Raw genomic sequence first — 22,000 nt, forward strand, 5'->3', positions numbered from 1 at the left:
CAGTTTCTCTAATCTGAAAATTTTCGCAGAGTACATATAATTAACGTGTAAATTAATGATCGTGTCATTAACTCGGGATGCGATCCCCAAGTTTTCATCCCTCTGTTTGCTCCCCAGATGCCGAGCTCTCAGAGTGTATAACAGAAAGTAATATCACAACGATTGTCATGTTTTAATCTCCCTCGGTTTGTTCTCATCGTATAAAAGCTGAATTGACCTTTGCCGAAAATTTTCCAAGGCTCTCTCTCTCTCTCACTTCCGTTGCGGAGAATTTAACATTCGGCGTGGCTGTTTCTCTATTGAAATGCAACCTTTTGTTATTCCCGGTTCGTAACTTTAACGTCATCGGCAAATCCCACGCGTGGTGAAACCTCATGCGCGAATCTTGTGTCTGTACTAAAGGCGAAAACAAACATCTACGGTAAAGATCCGGTGATAAAATTAGAAACGTGCTTATACCGTGTAACAAATATGCAGATTGTTTTGCTTATACCCTTAATTTTCATCAGTTTATATCGTATTTGTACACAATATAATAATAAAAACTCGCAAAAGGCTTGCTGACATGTATAAGTTACAATCAACAAAATGACGAAAGCTCACCTTTGTTTCATTCATTGTGTTCCGTAAATACGGGGAAATTAAGCAGAGATGGAAAAATAACGGAAAAGAAAACAGAGAATAATAAATAATAGGAATTTAATTCTTGGCTCGAATTTTTATTCTCTTCAAACAAAACGGAAAACAAACAAACAAACAAACAAACAAACAAACGATTCTTCCTCGGCGATATTTCATCCCTCAGAGCTGCAAAGTATTATCACTTTTGTGAATAAACCATTTTTCAATGTTTTATTCCTTTCGTCCTCTTCTTCCCTATTTTACTCCTCACTTCTTATCATCTCATTTTTCACGAATGTTACGTGCAGTGGTTCATTTTTTTTTCTCCCTTCTCTGTCTTCGCGATTTCTTTTGAACATTAAACGAACGATTCCGTTCCGAAGTTAAGATTCGTAAGAAATAAGATAAGTACCAAGGGCTTAAACCTAAGAATTATCATTAATCATTCCTCAAATATTAGGTTGAAAACGTCTCTCAACTTTTCTCACGTGTTTTATTATCTTGATTTGTTTTGTTGTTATTTTTCTTTTCCCTTTTCTCCTCTTCTCCGTTTCTATCGATAGACATTAAACGGAATACTTTTTTCAACCGTAACATCGGTGAAATTAGACTGTCGTTCTTTTTTTTTCTTTTTTTTTTTTAAATCTATTTTAAAACTATGAAATTTCATAAAAGATCATTATTTTTCAACTAAATAATTGGCTTCAAATTTCTGTTAACACAAGTACAGCTCTGCTTGCCGTACATTTTCAAATCGAAGATAAACATCTCGGTCCAATTCGGGGTGAAACCGCGGAGTCTAGACCCCGAAATTAATGGCGGTGAATTCTCCCTAAATCAAGTTACCTACTTGCCGTTGCAACCCCCATAATTTATATACTAGGAGAATTTAGTAGGCGAACAATGTTTCGCAGCTCAAGTTTAATTCGGGGCTTTGACTTGAGTATAATTAAGGAATTATTGAGACCGCACATTAAGAGAAATTTCTGTAGTCGCGGTTATTATACTTAAATACTTTTGGTTTTCAACATAGCCAAAGAACGAAAATTAGTTTTGTAGATGTAATTTAAAATTATAACATTTACAACAAGTTGCCGCATTTTTTTTTTTTTTTTTTTCTACAGTTTTATTCCATTTTATTTTATTTATACCGTTTTTCGGTAATACGACGTTGTTTCTATGAAAAAAAATTTATTAATTAAGCCGAACTTACTTGTAAGTAATTTTCTTTTAATTCCAAGAAAGTTACAACTTTTATTTTGTAAGGATACCCATTTTCATATAATTTTTCTAGTAACTTTAACAAATGAAACTTTTCTCTGTTTCTCAAAACTTGACGACTGCATCTGTCAATGCACTTTTGGAATTCGCATCTCGTTCGCGGAATTTTATGTAATCCAATATTCAGTCGACGCGCTTTCCTCCGATCCGATAAAGAATTAGGGACTATTTCGATAGACAACTCACGTACTTTACAGCTCCCGCGAATGTTGCATAAATTTATAAAAGGAAGAGGGATCGGAGCGTCGCTACAATATATGCGTGACAAGATTTCGCATTGCGAAACTCCGCGCGTACTGCAGCGGTAAAACTTTCTTCATTATCATTAATAATTTCCATCTATAATACTGTTTGTCCGTGGTTTGTATCATCAACAGGTTTGAGAAGCACGATTTATCTAATACCTGTTGAAATTTTGGAGTTAATCTTTACTCCAAACATATATTTATTTATTATTTTTTAACGATATTCTAGGTGTGTGTATATTTTATACATAGAAACAAGAATAGATTATAATAAATGAATGCGAATAACGAATTAAATGATGTCAACGTCTGAGGAGCAATTATTCATAAAGCCAAAAAGTAATCGAAGAAGCTGGACTTAGTTACCGATCTTATTATACTGCCGGAAAAAAGTGAAAGACTTGCGTCTCTATACATGTATATTTAATGTAACGTAACGTTAGTCGATTGGTAAAGGTGACACGTCATTCGCCGGAAGCCCCTGGAGTAGACTAAGGTACGTGACGTCGTCAAGGGGAAAAAGATTACCCAATTTCCTTAAAATAGTCGTCTTCCCGAGATCTCGTTATACGTCCTTCGCCGAGAAAGGAAGAGAGAGCGAGAGAGAGAGAGAGAGAGAGAGAGATAGAGGCGATTTTTTATACAACAAGAGTATGTCACGCGTTTTTTCACGAAATACGAAATTGAGGTTAGGGGTCGTGTGATGTTAGATTTTTTTTACGACAGCGCATGCGCTGAGTACAGAAAAGAGCAATTTTAACTCCTACGCGCATGCGCATTCGCAGACCGACGCTTCGGTCATAGAAACGAATACTTTATGTACGGAAAGCAAGCGTGAAAAAACGCGTTTGACATGAAACGCATTATGTAAAAGAATTTACAGAAGCGTTAATATTTCGATGTGAGACATGACGCGTTGAGTAATATTTGAGGAATGAGACATTGCATTCATTAATTAAATAGTAAATTTACTTTATTATACCCTCTGTGGTTATAACTGTTTATGAAATATAATTCAGGCAATTTATCAAAGCAGGAAAGAAAGACTTTGATACTTTTAATAATAATTCCTCGTATAATTCAGTGTCAGTGAGTGGGAAGAGATGAGAGAAAAGTAAAGAGACTTGATATTGATCTAGCTAAGATCTGAATAAACACAAACGAGTCGCCTCCGCGGCTTTTTTACCGGACGTAAAAAGCTTAGTGTAAATAAGTAATAAGAAGGGGGAAAAAGAAGAGAGAAATTTTTTTTTTTTAAAAACACACACAAACGGATTCGAACAATTTATTTCAACCTCTTCGGATTCCCTCTGCAGTCAGGCATAAAGACTGAGGTAACTACTTGCCCGGTATTTACACCTAACAGCCACTTAACCGACATATAATGTAACGAACTCCTCATCGTCGCGCCATTTCTCTTCCGCACGCCACAAGTTCATCAGGCTAATTAATTTCCATCAACCCCCTGGCATCGCAGCCTTCCGCGTTTATTACGCTTGCAACGAAATATTATCAGCGACGAGAGAGCTTGCAGCGATTTTTCTCCCTCCTAGCGCCTTCCGCAAGCTTACCATTCGATTTTTTTTTTTTTTTTTTCTTTCTTTTACTTTGCTTTCTTCACTCTTCTACTATTTAACTTACTTTGAAACGAGTTTCTTAAAATTTATACGCGAGAATGAGCTTTTCGCAATATTGTCGGAAAATTTTAACCCTCCTTGTATCTATGTATATCTCTCCTATTTTCTCAACGGTGATAGTTAATTACTACAATTACATTTGCATATTGTAATCGTAGGACAACCTGGGTTAATTGTCTATCTCGCGTTCAACAGCGTCCCTGCACAGTGGACAATTTTCTCCCTCAAATATACCAGCTGGTGGAAAACGTGGCAATTTTCTCCGAAATACTTACCCTATATTAATGAGACTCGCCGAAGCTGTCGAGTAAATCGGGACATTTTATAACCGTTCGGGATAGTTGTATAAAAATCGGATTAAACTTCGAAAAAAATTGGTTTTTTTTTTTTTTTTTTTTTTTTTTTTGTGAAAAATTCAATATTTTTAGTTTAACTCTGCTTTTCAAGGAAAAATCGACAAAACTCGTTTGTAAAAAGTAATTACGTCGCTTAGAAAATCGACGACGGCCCGCTGAATTATTCTTCCAAATAGCTCATCTACATTTCAGATAATTTAAACAATTTTATTACGTTCAATTTCAAAGCTTAATTTCAGCGTAATTTTCCTCTAATCCTAAGGATAAAAGGGAATCAATTGAATCAATCTTGCGAAACGTACACAACATTATTTGGTACATTTATACAGCGTATCGTTACATGTTGTTATATCGGAGTTCGTTTCGCCTCTTACCTGCAGTGATACCATTAAAAGTTGCGATCCAGCCCGACGAAGCTGGGGTCGTAATTTTTATATTGCGCGACGTTGAGTGGCGCGTGAAAAGCTCGTGCCTATAATAATGTAACTGTATTTGATATCGAAAATCGTGCGAGCGGTTGACATACCTTGAGTAACAGCCCAACGATCTATAACAATAAAGAAAAAAATCCGTAGGAAAGATCGGGGTCGAATTTTGACGGAAGAAAAAATAGCAGGGATTCGATGAAATCGATTTAAAGATAAAGAGTAAAAAAGTACGGTACAGTTTAGAAGTGAGATTACTTTTAAATTGATTCTAATCGAGCTTAATTCAAGTTGGAATTCAAAGTGGGGTTTCAAGTTTTTTCAAACAGTTAAGACACGTCGGATAGCCTGAATAGAATCTTGAGGTTATTATCGCAAGCTCAAGTAGATGCGCGATATGACGTAGAAAATTAACGATCCTTACGAAACGGCGAGCTTTTGTAGACATAAAATCTTACGAGGGGACGGACGATGCCTCGAGATTGCTAATACTTACCCTTTCTCTGACAGTCGTTAGGTTTTTATATTTACGATCCCGGTTGTGATTGGAGATTTCTCGTTATAAAAACGATATTGTATGAGAGCGAACGATCAAGGCCAAGAAACGACGATGAAAAAAAGAGAAGGAACGAGAGAGCGACAAATTTATCGCTCTGTATTTTACGGAAACAAAAAAGAAAGTAAGAAGAAAAAAAAAGTGTACGTCTCGCGACAAATTCCCGTAAATGAAAATAATTTGCTTCGAGACACCAAAATCGTGATTGTCTGAAAAATTGAATCACCCCGTGGTTCGAGATATTCTGATGAATTAATTGTATAACGTACGATATTAAAGACAATTAGATAAATCGATCACCAGATATTTATTACACAATAATAAACGTGTGCGGATATATCTCAGCGGATAAAATTGAGATGGACGTATTTTTTTGGAAGATGACTTATGCGAAGAAAAGTGAAATGAATTCAACTAGAACTGAATTATCCAATTGTTGATTTTTTAGAGTTCGCTTGCGCCTTTAATCTGTTAACATTCAGTCTGATTTTAGCTTCCTCACGTTTTCTTTCAACTTCTTGGGGAGTGTACAATTCTTTTACCCTCTGCAGAGGTTTCGAAAAAGAAACTGCACGGAGATCAGAATTTCTTGCAGATCCGTTTGATCCCCGCGAGGCTTTGGCTTCCGCTATGACGTGATTAATTATTGTTATTGCCAGATATTAGCGTCAAGTCGATAAAATAACAGTAGTAATGATAATAACGTGAGGGAAAAAAATGGAAATGGGATTTTTGAATAAGAAAATAAATTGTCAATTTCGGAATAATATTTATTGTGACATTTCAAATATATGAAATGTGTTGATCACGGAAATAGAAAAATATATCATGTATGTACACTGGTTTACTTTTTTCCTTTGAATGATCAGTAATAACACTTTGGATATATTTAAATTAACAATTCGACGTTATGAAATTATGATTATTATTACAATTAGGAACCCCAGAATGACGAAAAAAATTCCATTCGTTGAAACCCGTCGTTCTTGAGCAACGATTTTTGCCACTGCACTTCCGTTAAAAAAAGTTTACTGAGCGAGATACGAGGAGTAGACGACGAAGAAAACATTTATAAACGTATTCAACAATACGAAAAACTATATTCGAAAAAACATAAATACAGAAACAAATAACAATTCTAGGCGTCAGTTATGTTTTCTATCTTTTTACGGCCGGTCTCTTACCAACTGGACCAATATCTGGTTTTCCTGTGACCCCTTGTTTCCTTAATCTCGATTCCAGTTTCATTCTAGCTTCAGTCCGTTTTCTCTCGATTTCTTCAGGCGTGCAATGCGCCAACCGATAATTAGACACAGCTGCGTTCCGACTTCCCGTACAGCCTTGCCTGTCGGGAGGTAACGTAGGAACTGCGTAAGGATCGGAATTCCCTACAGATCCGTTTGAAACGCCGTTGATATTATTGCTGTATCTCCGGTAGGAATAAGATACCTGACTATCAGCCGAACCGGGATTGTTCACATCAGGAGTGGAACAGGCGTCGTTCCTTCTTTGCGCATTTAAATTATGATTCGACGAAGACTTTGATACGGGTTGAACATTGCATATTCCCCCCATGTTCGGATTTAGGTTCGATTTCGAATTTCCCGCCGTATCTGCGCTTGCATTTCCGCAATTTGAATCGGACAAACTTTTGGACTTGAAGAATTTTCGGTTTTCATAAGCCGTCGCACTCTCGGAGCCCGTCATACACTGTTGTTTTCGTTTGAAATTCGAACTAGTTTCCATCGGTTGGTTCGTCCAACTGGTCGTCGGCATCGGATTTGCCTCATCCAGATTCCTCGTTGTCAAAGTAATCGAAACTGCTGTCTTCGAAGGTGAATCAGTTCCTACGCTTGTATTTTCGCAAATTGAATCAGACAAACTTTTGGTCTTGAAGAATTTTCGGCTTTGGTGAGTAATCCCACCCTCGGAGCTCATCATACACTGTTGTTTTCGTTTGAAATTTGAACTAGTTTCCATTGGCTGGTTCGTCCCACTGGTCGTCGGTCTTGGATTTGCCTTATCCAGGTTCGTCGTTATCCATTTATTCGAAACTACCGTCTTTGAAGACGAATCGGTCGTACTCATTTTCGCAGAGTTTGCATTCGTCGAGTTATTCGAAATCTTCACTTTGGTGTTGTTCACGTACTGGCTCAGTAATTCGTCGTCATCGTCCAGACAAAGAGCCAAGCAATCGTCGAAAGAATCGTCTGGGATTTGGGAGGCTGGAATATCGTTTCCCAGCATCGTCACATCGCACCTTTTCACAGTCTTCGTATTTACTCCGTCCCTCGTTTCAAAGTTATGCCGTCTACCCGCAGCGTTCACCAAGCTTCGTTTAGCGTTCAAATCAGTATTTGACCTTCCGCTATTACTCGCACAAGTCACAGTCGCAGGCTTATCCATCTTCTTAGACACCTCCGATATCTGCTTTAGCTTGTCCTCGACTTCCTGACTGCACTGCACCATGCACTCGTCAAGAGACTCATCGAACATGTCGTCTAGACTAGAACCGCACGTCTTGGCGTCGTTGTTACATCCAGGAGACTTTTCGACCAAGATATTGAAGTCGAACGTTGACGCTTCATGAATATCCACATCATCCTCTCGCCTGACGACCTGCGTCTTCATGTCGAATATATTGACCTCCTTAGAGGCTTCCGAAGCTGCTGCTGATCCTGCTTCGCGACTGTCTGTGCTTTGTTGTTCCATCTTTATGTTATCGGCAACAGCTTTGAGCTCTGCGGCAAACTTTCCAATGCTCTCAGCGACGTTCATCAGCATGAGCTTTCTCTTGGGAGGAATATTCAACAGGGGAGAGTTTGATTTCGCTGTACGTTTCTGCTTCGGCAACAGCTGTGTTCGCTTCGGCGTGTTGTTATTCATCGTGTTACCCTTTCCTCCAGCCGTATCCGTACTAGACGAATTGTAATGCCCGTTCGAAGTGCTGTGCCAATCCCAGGCTATTTCACTGCCGCTTTCCTGTGTGCAGGGGTACAATGATGATGTCGGACTATAGTGCAGATATTGATCCGGTGATTCATCCCTGAGCCTGCGTTCGACATTGTTTCTGATCGGTGTTGAGCAGAGATGCGACGAATGGGAGATCGGAGAACTTAGCATGCTGTCCAGATTCGACACCTGCGCCTTTTCCGTTTCTGTGATTACCAGCTTTCCACCCTCTGTCGAAACAAAGTGAGGATAAGTTTTATTCATAATTATTTATTTGTTGAAAACAAACGGGAAAATTCTCCCCAAGACACAATTAATCGAGTATGCATATTTGGTATTTATAACGCTATCATATTTAATAACTAAAATATTTATATTTTAATAAAATTCTAGACTCTTTTCCAATTGAATTACAAAAAATAAAACCAAAAGCATCATTCATTATAGAATATAAATCAATAATGTAAATTGAAGGAAACACAGAGCAAGATAAATGCCTCGACCAATACCAGAGGTGATTAAAATCGGTTTCGATACACAGTTATTGACTTTCACTAGTTTGCTTACTTTATTACTAGTAAAAACATATCTATCGCATTTTATAATAGTCTCGGTTAATACTGAAAAATTCTGACTTTTATTTACCACACAATATGATGAGCATTGTTCTCTCTTTGGGATTTTACTTGAAATTTGTCTGTACAATTTTAATACGTGCGAAACTGGTCAGTCGGGTTTTCAACAATCTGATTGTGGATGATTAAGATAAATTTGATACGAATTGAGCAATGGCAGAACCACAACCAATGGAGGCATTATTGATTGCGTAAAAGGTGATCGATACAAACCTTCCTTGGCCGGTGGAGTCTGGGTTCGCCGACTAAGCGAAAGCGACTTGACTTTCATTTGGCCACTCATAATTGTTACATCGTAGTGTTACACTTGATTCACTTATGAGGTAGTGTGAGGTGTAAACGGTTTAAAAGAGGAGCAACAGGTTATGTGAGCTATGAACTTCAGACAATCTTGATTTTTAACACTCAAAGGTTAGATGTAATTTTTTTTTAAGAATACATCTTCAAAGAAACGGTGTCTAATGTTTAGTATGAGCAGACAATCTATGGTTACTTGCAATTGGGAAGTCTTTACTTTCTTTACGAATTGCCTTAATCTCGTTCGACTAGTCAAATTTCTCACATCACAATTACCTCGTAACCAAACAAAAACATGTCAGCCAGCCTTGTGTATCGTTACAGGGTTGCCAGATTAATAGTACCGCAAGTCGGTAAAAAAAAGCGCACAGGTAGCCAAATGTCTTACAATTAGAGCATATAAACAATGTTGCCAACCTCGGAACTAACAAATTTCGAAACGCACCCTCAGTCGATAATATAGATTTTTTCTATCGCTACACTTTTTGTAGTTTTCTTAAGGGACGTCTAATAAACCGTTTGATCGACGGCGTAACGCTCCGTGAGTCTGTTGTGTCATGGCGGCTGTATTATAAACAATTGACAAGTATCTACGTGCTGAACTTAAATTGATATTAAAAATGAAGCAAGAAATTTACGAAAACATAATGACGAGTATCAAACAGTTTAAGGGTATGTCGAAAGATTGTGATAAGATGTTGAGAGAGACGTTCCCACAGTAAGTACGATCTTAGCCTTATTCTTTTTTTCCAACAACCGTATCGCATTGTTATATATTTTCCAGCATCCCTCCAGATACTCTGAGCAGTATTTTGGCTCTTGAAATAAGACGGCGAATGAAATTTAGTCACGCTAAACTGTGCAGTCAAGGCACTGAATATTATGAAAGGTGAGCATCAGAACATATAGCCCAAACATCAAATTCCTGTTTATGAAATTCGACAATCAGCCCTCTGCGACATGTGATTTACATCAATTTATTGAATCCAAAGATATACCGAGGCCATAAGTAACGGAGAGTCGATCGGAGTCTTAGTTCGAATGTCAGAAGAGACTGGATTGTCCCCAGCGCTGCTTGCCAGGATTATATTGGAAAATCATTGCGAACAAAACAAGCTAACCAGTATGATATATTTTCCTCAAAAATTCACAGAAACATAAGTTCGGTTTTCGTCTGTTAATTTTACACTGTTTCCACTGCTTTTCAGCTTCTAGATCCGAAATCACCAAACTCTTGCGAGACACAACGCTCATCGAAGACAAAGATCTTGCTTATGAAATTTACTTGGTAATATCGTTATCTTGTCCCCAAATTCAGCAACTAATTCCCAATGCAGTCTAAATTTATAAATTTATACGCTAGTATTTCTCTTTACATTTTCAGTGCATCATCTACGACGATCAGTACGGTCCCATTTCAGATGCAGTCAAGCAGTGAGTCGACGGCTTTCCTTCTGAATATTAAGAAAAAGAACTTACAAAAAATCTTCACGAAACTGTTGATATTTATTTTCAGTTCCATAGGACAAGAGTACGAAGTGAAGTTACAGAACTACGTATCAGAGCGTAACATTGCCTTCCTCAACGAGGATCACCTCCGCTTACGTGGTTATGATAAAACCCCTGACATCAAGCTAGAAGTGCCAGTGGCAGTGAACGGTTTTGTGATAAATTGGATAGAATCTAAGGCCCTCTTTGGAAACGAGGATGTCCACAAAAAGTACATAAAAGAACAATTTCTAAGTTACTGGAACAGATTCGGACCTGGGCTGGTAATCTACTGGTTCGGTTTTTTAGACACTCTCAATCAGCCAAACGAGAAAAAATTTATTATCATGGATCATTTTCCCGAAAACATCACCTACATGGACCCCAAGTCAGTCAAATCTCTGTCTCTGTAAATATCAGCAATTTTTTATATTCAGTTTCATTCCACTCTCGTTACAAAAATTTGTTGAAAACGGAATTCCGGTCCGCGACTATCCGTTTGAAATCATCGTATTTACTTATACAAACGATTGAAATATCCAGATTAGCAGCCATTAAATATACATGCACAACTTTTTCCGTGAGAAAGTACAGTTATACGTGTTTAATCTAATTAAAGCTACATGTACTGTCGCTTATTACCAATGCGGCAAATGTGTACCTTGAAATCTTGAAAAAAAAAAAAAAAATTATATTCATGCGTACGTAAATAACAACGTAATGCTGAGTTTAAATAAATCTGATAAACTTCGTTTAAACTTTGGTACATAAACAGGCAGTCGTTAAATTACCAACGCTAGTTATGAGTAATTGAACAACCGTGTAATTGTGTACCAGAAAAAAAAAACCCAACAAATTAGACATTGCATGATCGACAAAAGGTGGATCTATAGAGGACTCCGCGTTACTTCGCTTCGCGTTGCGGAAAAGCTCCGCCCCGAAGGCAGGAAGTTACGAAGAGTCCACCGTACGTGCGCAAGGGACACATTTATTTTACGCATCATTATACGTATGCGCATGTGCGCATGTACGCACATACGTAAATGGATATCAAGCGTTTAGCGCAGAATCAAAAGATCAGTCGGTAAGTAGGTTTCTCGTAGAATCAAAGGACCAGTCGGTAAGTAGGATTCTTCGCATATATTGCGACGACGATGTGTAAAAGCCTCATGTGATCGCCTGCAAGCACGGCGCGCGGTATAATTCAGGCCGGAAAAGTGACCGAGCTGTAAAATTCTTCCCGCGCCACGTGTGTGGAGACGACGAAGTGGATGATCCACAAACACCATCGCAAACGCAGTGTCGCTGTCTCATCTTCCAGTGCGCTAGCTGTTTTATTTATACTATACATATAGTATTCTTATTCACCGCGATTCCTCGGCTGGGGACGGAGGCTCTGACGTCTTGTCTGGAACGCGGAGAAACTTTTGAAACACATTTTTTTCGTTCCCTTCTTATACGTAATTAAAATATATCTACACTCTGATGAGGATAAGCTGGTGAGTTAATTCTTACTCGTTTCCTTGTTCTGCAGATTAAAAGATTATTCATAAAAGGAAGAAAAAATAAATAAATTTCCCATTTTTCTTTGTTTATTATATACGTTGAAAATCTTTGCGATCCGTACAGAAGATTTATTTTATGTTATACATAACTACTTATATCATCACGTGTGTTATACATATTAATACGATTCTATATGTGTATAATCTTTTTATTGTGTGCACAAATTTCCTTTGTTTCGTTAGTTGTTTTTTCTATCGTGCTGCGGTTTTCATCAGATTTCTTGTTTGTATATTTTTTATTATAGAGAAAGAAACGCGACGCGTAATTGCATACAGATTTAACGTGACGCATAGGTAACACTTGTAATGCACGCGTGCATCCATGTGTGTGTGTGTGTGTGTGTGTGTGTATATATATATATACATGTATACGATATAATATCGTACGGTAAGATTTCAGAAGCGCGTTCGCTGTATTTGTTCAACCAAGTGACTCCAATTGGTTGTTTTTTGTGTTTTCTTCGTCAAACAACGCGTTGCTAATAGCGAACCGGCAATACGTTGGTTTTCTTCCACGCGCGTGGACTACTATAATTAAAAGTATAATTATACAATTATACCGGTTTTACCAACATAATCATATATTCCTGTCTGTATGTATTCAATTAATTACGGTTAAAAATTTCATGCGGTGAGAAATAGACGTCTGTATCTCCAAGGACCACCGTAACCGCGTATATAATATATATTATTATACGATATAAATTACTCACGATATCTGTAATCCGACTGAATTCGTTGATATAACGAATTGAAATTTTCCGAGCTACTTTCGAGCGCTAGGTATACATATAATGCTAAAATTAAAGTATGACATTTGGCAATAGCGACCAAGGTTGAAATATGCATATGACGTGGGTAATAATAAGTATATTGTATACAAAAACAGACATACATATGTACATAATAATGTACTGAAAATTGCGAGAATTTGCAAACCTCGAGAATGAACGTGATGGATATTATATTTTGCTTTTTTGAAACGTTTGTGTTGTTTTTCAAAAAAAAAATTTTTTTCTCCGTCATTTTCATTCCTTTACCTCATACTCCTTTTGCTGTTATTATAATTCGCGATCTGATCCATTATAACTACGTCCACGTAACTCCGCGTTACACGTACAGGCCACTTCGGTTTACGTATCGTGTATTCTACGTAATAATAGCAAAGTGTATATAATACACTTGGCCTGTATTATAGACATATCCCCGCCCATCGTTTTACTCAACGACGTTACATAATTTTCGTACATCTGTGTTATCTTACAGGTAAATACCTACGACATGTCCAACGACTCTCTGCAGGAAAGCCCCAGCTCGATAAGACATCGGTTCTGCCCGTCTTCGGCTGTGACGCAGATTCAGATCGAAAGACTCAAAAGAGAGGTGAGGAAGGGTCATATTCGCTACTTTCAGAGGATAAACTTATGACGTATAACATGAGAGAAAAATTTAAAAAAAATTTCGCGAATTTTCTTTTCTTTACGAAACGATTCGAAAACACACGAAAAATGTTTTCACCCACGGATAATCGAGTCAATTTCACAATCGGTTTTTCCACAATTGTTTCTGGAAAATTAACAACATTTGCGCCTACATGCGATATGATATAATTATCAACCCTAGTGGAGGGTGATCGTCCAAAGGGCAAATATGTGAACATTGATACAGAAATACCACTAAAGGGTATAAGATAAGTATAACGCTGATGTAAGCTTCATCGCTTCCATTAAAACAGCAGTATACGTGTAATAATCTTTGATTTCTTCGAATATTATTAATATTTTGAATAATAATGATAACCTCGAGGAGGAGAAAATATGAAAAACAAACGGAACCAGTTATTCCTAGCTTTTTTTTTTTTTTTTGTTTTTTTTTTCGATTTCACCAGGACGAAGAGGAGCACTGGATATCCGGAGAAGAGCTCTATACGGAAGGAAGCAGCGACGACGAGGACGATCAGCGGACGGCAGTCTCGGACACGGAAGTACGAAGGTGTGGAGGAAATGCTCGAGGAAATTCCCGATCTCGATGGGGTCATTCTAGTCCTTCGCGTTCATCGAGGGCTGCAATTCCGTCGAAAGTGAGGATCGGCGAGGAAACGGAGATCGTCGCTTCCGAGTCGACGACTTCCTCCGAGGATAAAGACTCGTCCTTGCCGGAAACGGATCGAGTCATGAACGAGGATGCGATTCGGGACGAAGAGGAGGACGAGGAGGAAATATCGTGGAGACCAAAGCGAGGTAGCATCGTCCTGCCAAACGTTGCGGTTGAAAATACGATGGGCGCGAAATAGGGTTTTTCAAAATTTCAATCGACTCGAATAACTCTGTCTCACGAGTTCGACTCGTAGTTCCGATCTTTTCTACCGTTTTTTCCAATGCAAGTTGGGACTGTGAAAAACTCTATACGCGGTGTTTGATACTAGAAGATTCGGTCGCCGAGCTGCGGGAATTGCAGATCGAATACCGCGGCATCCTGGAGACTGTTTCGGAGCTGAAGGAGTCCTTGGATTCGGCGGCGAAACGCGAGACTGACGGTGATTCGAAAACGGCTAAGAGCGAAAGTCAGTTTTACTGTGTCGGGAACTGGGACATTTCCTTGTTTAGCGATGACGACCTTTCCCGGTGGTCGAACGCCGTGAGAAACGAATCGGCGATTGAAAAGGAAATTTTCAATATCGGTCGGCTCGACGGCTGCATCGATGAACTTAATGCAAAAGTCAAGGTATATAATCAATGCGTACAATTCGCTATACGTAGTATACCTGCGTTTATGCGTATAACGCGTGTGTGGACGTACAGTATGTGTCTTTTTTCTTTTATTGATCCCGGGTTTGGTGCTACAGTTATTATACATGTGTGTTTGTAACTCCTGGCAACCGGCGGAACTTAATGATTTAACTGTGACAGATATCAAACACTTGTCGCAGGACCTGATCTCTTGTAATTTCTAAAGAGAGTAAAAGAAAAAAGGACAAGTTTGTAATTTAAGTAATGTAAACAATATAGAAAGCTGCCGAGGAAACTTTTCGGGAACAGCTTTTAAATCGCAAGAAATTACGAAAGCTTCAAAATCTCAGAGCACCGGAAACTGGAAAACTTGCTGAAAATTCGAAGGATTTTTTCAAACTTATTAATTCTACGGATATGGAACAACACGAAGGTACGAATTTAATATTTTACGAGTCAAAAAATTATGCAGATATCTGGTACTGAAGAAAAAGACAATTATTTACTGCGTAATTGCAGTCGATGAGTTATTGTACAGTTCATTCGTTGTAACTGTTTAACGCATTTTCGATTCCTTGAATAATGAAGAAAGCGAAGAAATCGACGGTGTCACGGTTCGACCAATTTATCAACCGGAACTGGAGGATAACTTGGAGGATCTTGCATCTTCCGGGGATGAAGAAGAATCACGGAAATCGAAGAGGGATAAACTCGAGGAAAAATTGAAAAGCATCGAGAAACGAAGGGAGGATTTTATCGAAAGAAATAAAGAAGTGAGCTTGCAGGGCCAAATTTCTCTTATCTTCTTCTTATTTTAATTTCGTAATATCGAAAGCCCGATGATCTCACTAAACCTGATGCGACACTATCGTCAGTTGGCTTCGAGGGCCATGGGAAGTCTCGCCTTAACAGACGAGGAAAAAAAACGACTTGAAGAACTTGTCGAAGGCTCGGACGAAGAGGAGGATCAGAGAAGCACTTCTGCCAGTTTTTCCACAACCGCATCTTTCACGCCTTACACTATAGACAGGGAGGCGGATGAGCTTCTGAAAAATTTGACTGAGAAAATCGCGGTATGTTCCGTTTTCACCCATAATTATCAACGATAATTAGATTCGTCAATTTCATTTGTATTGTCGTTTTTTTTTGGAAGAATATTAACTCCGAATCGTACCGGAAATCCGAGGAAGATCAGCGAGCTTATACGCGGGATGAAATACTCGTTGTAAAGGAACAAGCCGTCCTCAATTCGCTCCGAACTTTGGCCGAGTCTGGTACTCAGGTATAATCCGTAACTCGATGAAACTTTTGCGCTGAGTAATTACACCGAGGAAAATTAATCGTACAACTATAATTGCGTGAAATTCTAAACCGAATATTCCTGCTTCTCAACAATAGATAATACATCCGATATCCGAATGTGAAATACGACGCTTGATCGACGAGTTTTACGCCGAGCGAGAATCCGGCAGTTCTCTCAATTCCGTTTCCCGGTTTTCTACCGAATTCGCAAATTCCGGGACCGACGTGCTTCCGGAAAATTCCATTTCTTCGGCAAACCTCAGCGAATCTGCGACAATATCGAGGACGGCGATTAGCGAATTGGTCAAGGAAGCCAGAGCGACGATGCCGCTCTTCCAGTTTAAACATCCGACCGACGACGTTGAGGAACTAAACATCAAAGACGAGGAGAACGAGAATGCGACTTGAAGCTGTCGGGAATTTGAACGATTTATGTTGATTTAAATAAAACCAAGTTATGTGACTGATTTTACGACGGAACTTTTGTGCGTTTGGTGTTGTAAATGATAATTATAGAAATTCGGAACGTTTATTTAAGCGATTGATTGTAAAATTCATTATTCGTGATAAATTACGTTTATACAGCTTCGTTGTAGCTCGAATTGGTTGTTTATTTATTAAATAACTTTTCCGTTATGTTCACGGCTACAAAAATCGCTCAAGTTTTCGTAACCTTGGTACGTTTCAGTCAGTAGTGATGATGGTGTTCAATTTATCTAACTGGACAATATCGCTCGCTCATTGTCCGTCTGACCCTCAGACTTTGTCTTTCTTTTTATTTTTATCTGAAACTGTATATTTGTCGTAACTTTTCGTCGGATCGTACGGTTCCCATCTGCTGGCTGGGAAAATGTGCTTATTTCTCTCATACCACGATCTGAAAAGAAATTTAATACGATCCAATAATATACACAGCATTAGAAACTTCGATATATTAAAAAAAAAAACGCAGATTGTCCGATCACCTCAATAAAACTTTTCCAGCGTGAGATTCTTCCGTCTCAACTGAGGCGTCGTGCATCATTCTAACGTCGTCATGAACGTCGAATGTGAACAGAGGACCACTTTTCCCTCTAGCCTGTAGAGTGAAACAATTTATAAGCTTTTTTACAAAAGTTTCGCGTGATTTGAAGGAAAAGAATATAATGATGCGATTACCTTAGTCACTATAAAATCGTAGAATGTGTAATGGTGGGGTAAAATCAAATCTTCTTTGACGTACATCAGCTGGTCAGCCATGACTGTCTTTAACTCGCTAAATTCTCTTCTCAAAACTTCTAGGCATCGTTGAAGCAGCTGATAAATCGAGTTACCTGCATACAGTGTAAACTAATGCTAATTAGTATGGGAATAGTCAAGTTTCTTGGTGACAAAATCATGCATAAATTTATAATAACTGATAAGATGATTTGGGCAAATTTCTTAGAATCAAAAGTACATAACAGCGATCAAAGACCTCTACCTTTCTTCATTACAACGCTCCTTCTGTGCCCAGAACCATCCCAATAGCTGAAAGTAATTTCGATCTCCTCTTCCTTGAGCACATTTTGTTTGGTTGCCCATTCCTGGCGCAGTTCTTCTCTCAGTCTGTTTTCCTCCTCTTCCCTTTCTCTGTCCGGCAAAAAACTCGTGTCAACGTCAGGATTTTTCTTAATCTTCTTAGGCAGAGGCATTGCCGATTTATCGTCAATACCCTTGGACTGATTTGAGGCGACCGACGTCTCAGATTTAGCGTCAGACTCAGCCCCGGATCCCTCTTCTCCATCTTCGTCCTCGTTCAGGTCAAACGACAAAGCCTGAATTTGCCTTTTCTGCTTATTCTTTTCCGCCTGCTTAGCTGCCAGTGCTCGCTCCTTTTCCTGCTCCTTCTCCCTTTCTTTTTGTGCCAATTTTCTCTCGCGTTCTTTCACTATATTCTCCTGTTTAGCCTTCATCTCGTTCAATGTCACCAGACCGATTGTTGACGTTTTTAATTGCTGCTCTACGGCGTCGTAATGAGTGGCAAATTTATTCTCTATGTTATCGATCTTCAGATCATCTTCTATCTTTTTTTTCCGCAATTCTATCTCCTGTTGTGCAATCTCTCGCTTCTTCATTAGCTGCATCGCTCGACCAGCCTCGCTGGCCGCTCCCTTATAATGCGCCATCGTTGCTCTCTCAATATGATCCGAATACCAAGTAGCTGCGAAACAACTGTATCAATGAAAGATATGATTTCATTTGTCAATAAATCATGAAATTATGAGTGTACAGGCATGATATTGAACCTAGGAACGCTAAAATTCAATTTACGACTGGCCCATAACCTTAAAAAAAATTGACACACTGCTACACATTGAGTGTAAGTAACCAGATTTTACCTTAAAACATCCGTCGAAATTCTTATACGGTCAAAAATATTAAAAATTAGAACGTACGAACGTTGTTAAATTCGTCGAATACACAAACTCAATAAACAGGTTTGACGTAATCCGAATTCGGGAAATACTCTAAAGACCATAAACTCAAAAATATCTAGATACGTGATTCCAATGAAATCACGGAACATGAGGGCGTGATTCGTCATTGGTTTTTCCGTTGAACCCGACCAATAGCGTCATTCGGTTATGAATCGAGTTTTCTCTTCGACTGCCTATTCCATATTTTTATATTGCGTCTATGGCTGTTCGTAGCACATGAGCACTCATAACCTACAAAGTTGGTTGGTTTAAGGGTTAGAGACGACAAGTTGACTGGCGCCGGTTTAAATTCATGTTGAGAATTAATGACCGGTTGGATGAATAAGTATAGAAATTGTTTGGGGCATTCGATTTTTACCCGATCTCAATTTATTCGATAATGACTTCAGTCAACGACTCGTCGACATCGGCCAAAGAACCTGAGTTCAGCCAGTCAACGCAAAGCAATTCCTCACCAAGTAACGACAATTGGGGCTACGATTTGTACCCTGAAAGAAAAGGGGCGAAGTACAAGCCTACATGGACTCGTCGAATTATGGGATTAGAAGGGAGGGAAGAGCTCGATAAAATAAAATGCGAACGAAATGTTTACTCCTGCATCGTTAAGCGTACGTATATAGACATATCTGTAGCGTATAATGCAACCCTCACAAGTTCTCCTGCTTCTTTACTTTCAACGCACATTTTAAGCCGATAGAAATGGTACACAGACTAAAAATCTAACGTTGATCAATCTGTTACCATACATGAGGATATTTTATTTCTCAAAATGTATCAATCGTTCAGGTTGTTATGTAATTTTTCAGATCCCGTGATCAAACTAATGATGGCTAGCCTCAAAAGCAATGGATGGTAACTTGCAAACTGTTACATTCTACGTTTTATCACATAATATTTATAGTCGCAATTGATTATATAATTGGCGAGTAAATTCTCAGTTTGTTTCATGATATCAAACATAACAAGCTGCTTTTTCTTTAACCGTGCTAAGAGAAGTTTATTGACATCCTTATGATTCTCACTGTAAAAATTTTCAGCCCCTTCGATATCAGAAGACACATTTCTTGCGAAGTGTGTGATCACGCTGTAACCGGAGGATACGATCCATTAACAAATCAGGTATGCAATGTGTTAAGAAAAGTCAATGAAATTTGGTTCCCCTAATTAATCATTGGAAAGTTGCGCAAGTAACGGGCAACTTATAATAATTTGTTTCCTAATATTATAACGAAAGAACGTTTAATTTCAGATAGTTGTATGCCAAAACACAGCACCAACGGAAAATCAAGTCGGCGGAGTTATGTCTCATGAGATGATACACATGTTCGACTGGTGTGTAAATGACCTAGACTTCAAAAACCTGGATCACCTTGCCTGCACGGAAATTAGAGCGGCAAACCTCACGCATTGTAGTTTTATGAGTGCTTGGTTCGAAGGCTCTGCCTCACCATTCAACATACGCCAAACCCACGGAGTATGTGTTGCAAATCGTTGTACAGTTATGTTCATTAATGGGTTTTCAGTGGGTTACTATTTTTAAAATCAAAACTGAAACAATCTTTCTTTCTTTCTTTTTTTGCATTGCTAGTCAGTGTCACGTAAACTTTGCTTCAAAAACCTCGACCCTGTTTTGATTTCAAAAAAGTAGTGAACCACTGAGAACCCATTGATGAACATTGCTGTACATACATACATTTCAAGAGAATAAGTATTTTCATCGTAAACTCGGCTTAGTTTCGAACTCGACAAAATAATTCCTCTTTCAGGAATGTGTCAAGATCAAGGCGATGACTTCGGTGATGGCGGCAAGAAACGTAACCAAGGAAGAAGCCACAGCGGCGATAGATCGTGTATTTCCTAAATGCTACGCAGACCTGGAACCAATCGGTAGACGGATAAGACGAAACTCTGAGGATATGGAAAGGGCTTATGCAGAAGGGCCGATGTACGGATACGGGACATGAGATCGAAGATACGTTAGGTGTTAATACAGAGCTTAGATTAGCTGTAAGAATTGTAAATGAAATTGATGAAAAATAGTTCCCACAGGGCGCCAAAGTTCAACGGCAATCCATCATTTCGCATTACCCGTACGTTAAACCAGGTTTGTCATTTGAAAGGCCGTTAAACTTGAAACGCGCGTATTGCATATTATGCTGCGTGTATATCGTGCGATATTACTTGTGTGTGCGTAGGGTTGCGAATTCACTAATTGCCCATTACTCGTTAAGACGATCTAATTACCCTACCTAACGTGTATTATTTATGCATGCACCTTGCGTTGGTGTGTATCGTTTGAAGCAGAGATTCCGGGTAATCCCCAACTGCGTTACGTTCTGAATTTCTCCGTAAACTGTCTCGTTCATTTTGCGCCGCGTTCTACATTCGCTCAATTAAACAACCGGAGCACCACCGCTCATTACTACGGCTGATCGCTTCATACGCCCACGTGAAACGCTCTCGGTAAATTCTCACTAGTGAAGTATCCCGCGTATTAAACGTTTCCAATCAGACGAAACCGTAAGTAAAAAAAATCGAAGAAAAACCGAGGGAAAGAATTCGCGACGTTCGATATCGCAAATCGTGATAACGTATCGCGTGCCCTGAGGTTTCTCACTATCGGGTTACCGCACTATTAGGGAATAAACTCGACTCTGCCTCTATAACTGCAACTGAGTTTTTATTACGTCGTATAACGCGATATTGCGTTAACCCGCGACGTTGAGTTTTCTGCATTATTGTCGCGAAACTCGCTGAGTAAATGTGCGATTTTCGAAATTGGCGCCGATAAACGCCTTGTTCCGTGCAACCGGCTCTGCAGCACTGTAACTAATAAAGTCTAAACACGCGGCGCACATCAAATATCGTCCGTAAATTTTCAACCCCTGAATTTCCACCGGCGTACGGAAACGGGTCTAAATTATCCACCCAGCTCGGTTGTATCGTTTACTTAGAGGGAATTTTCACCCTGCACTCAGAATTTTATTTTCTCCAATTGTCTCGCGTGCAAAGGACGAAACTTTTCAACGTTAATACGTCACGCTACGCCCGATAACAGCTGGCATATATTTATCGATCCGTCGGGGTTATGCCTTTGAATTTGAAAATTCAGCAAAACACTAGAAATCTCAATTTCCGTAAATCGTATCTACAATTGTGTGTAAAACTTATCTATCGTATATGCAGAGATGAACTTTGTCCATAAGAAACGCGACGGCGGCAGATTTCCGAGAGGCATAGATCACCCGATCGTCGTAAAACCGCTATCCTTGGGTTAGCGGAATAAATTTAGTTTTGAAATCCCTATTTAAATGGAATAAGTTTCTCCTATTTTTCCTCAATGCCCAGGCTGCAGCAATATATATACATAACTTACATGTACCCACTCGCACGACTCGGTAGATAACATCAATCACGTAATCAACTTTGAAGAACAAGCCGGGAAAAATTTC

The 22,000-nt window shown here is 38.9% G+C and overlaps 4 protein-coding genes across 8 annotated transcripts in view; 2 read left to right on the forward strand and 2 right to left on the reverse strand.

The window, feature by feature from the left end:
- Window positions 1–16,725, forward strand: part of LOC107225792 (CDAN1-interacting nuclease 1) — a 47,469-nt gene extending 30,744 nt beyond the window's left edge. The window contains exons 1-9 of one of the 3 annotated variants that reach the window (XM_046738433.1): window positions 9,514–9,723; window positions 9,790–9,894; window positions 9,998–10,128; window positions 10,214–10,293; window positions 10,369–10,439; window positions 10,522–11,992; window positions 13,325–13,441; window positions 13,947–14,782; window positions 15,067–16,725. In XM_046738433.1, the coding sequence (XP_046594389.1) occupies window positions 9,626–9,723; window positions 9,790–9,894; window positions 9,998–10,128; window positions 10,214–10,293; window positions 10,369–10,439; window positions 10,522–10,906 (870 nt within the window). In that variant the 5' untranslated portion in view covers window positions 9,514–9,625 and the 3' untranslated portion in view covers window positions 10,907–11,992; window positions 13,325–13,441; window positions 13,947–14,782; window positions 15,067–16,725. Of the gene's footprint in view, window positions 1–9,513; window positions 9,724–9,789; window positions 9,895–9,997; window positions 10,129–10,213; window positions 10,294–10,368; window positions 10,440–10,521; window positions 11,993–13,324; window positions 13,442–13,946; window positions 15,018–15,066 lie in introns of those variants that run through there. The other 2 variants (XM_015666372.2, XM_046738434.1) reach the window with 2 other exon arrangements.
- On the reverse strand, window positions 5,874–9,339 carry LOC107225797. 2 transcript variants are annotated; one of them, XM_015666380.2, is made up of 2 exons: window positions 8,922–9,339; window positions 5,874–8,303 (listed from the first exon to the last, which is right to left on the reverse strand). In XM_015666380.2, the coding sequence occupies exons 1-2, from the start codon at window positions 8,989–8,991 to the stop codon at window positions 6,280–6,282; spliced, it is 2,094 nt and encodes a 697-aa protein (XP_015521866.1). In that variant the 5' UTR covers window positions 8,992–9,339; the 3' UTR covers window positions 5,874–6,279. The 2 variants fall into 2 exon arrangements, with proteins under 2 accessions (XP_015521866.1, XP_046594387.1); XM_046738431.1 differs by lacking the exon at window positions 8,922–9,339 and adding an exon at window positions 8,719–8,816.
- LOC107225793 (protein FAM50 homolog) lies at window positions 16,600–18,586 on the reverse strand. 2 transcript variants are annotated; one of them, XM_015666374.2, is made up of 5 exons: window positions 18,450–18,586; window positions 17,552–18,282; window positions 17,248–17,402; window positions 17,055–17,167; window positions 16,600–16,966 (listed from the first exon to the last, which is right to left on the reverse strand). In XM_015666374.2, exons 2-5 carry the CDS (start codon window positions 18,234–18,236, stop codon window positions 16,846–16,848), a joined length of 1,074 nt encoding a protein of 357 aa, XP_015521860.1. In that variant the 5' UTR covers window positions 18,237–18,282; window positions 18,450–18,586; the 3' UTR covers window positions 16,600–16,845. The 2 variants fall into 2 exon arrangements, with proteins under 2 accessions (XP_015521860.1, XP_015521861.1); XM_015666375.2 differs by having other exon boundaries at window positions 17,552–18,271; window positions 18,450–18,585.
- Window positions 18,587–18,594: 8 nt separating this feature from the next.
- LOC107225791 (mitochondrial inner membrane protease ATP23 homolog) lies at window positions 18,595–20,612 on the forward strand. Its single transcript, XM_015666371.2, has 5 exons — window positions 18,595–19,156; window positions 19,355–19,400; window positions 19,586–19,667; window positions 19,798–20,022; window positions 20,315–20,612. The coding sequence occupies exons 1-5, from the start codon at window positions 18,928–18,930 to the stop codon at window positions 20,510–20,512; spliced, it is 780 nt and encodes a 259-aa protein (XP_015521857.1). The 5' UTR covers window positions 18,595–18,927; the 3' UTR covers window positions 20,513–20,612.
- Window positions 20,613–22,000: the final 1,388 nt, after the last annotated feature.

Source organism: Neodiprion lecontei, chromosome 4 (genome assembly GCF_021901455.1).
Source record: "Neodiprion lecontei isolate iyNeoLeco1 chromosome 4, iyNeoLeco1.1, whole genome shotgun sequence".
NCBI classification, from domain to species: domain Eukaryota; kingdom Metazoa; phylum Arthropoda; class Insecta; order Hymenoptera; family Diprionidae; genus Neodiprion; species Neodiprion lecontei.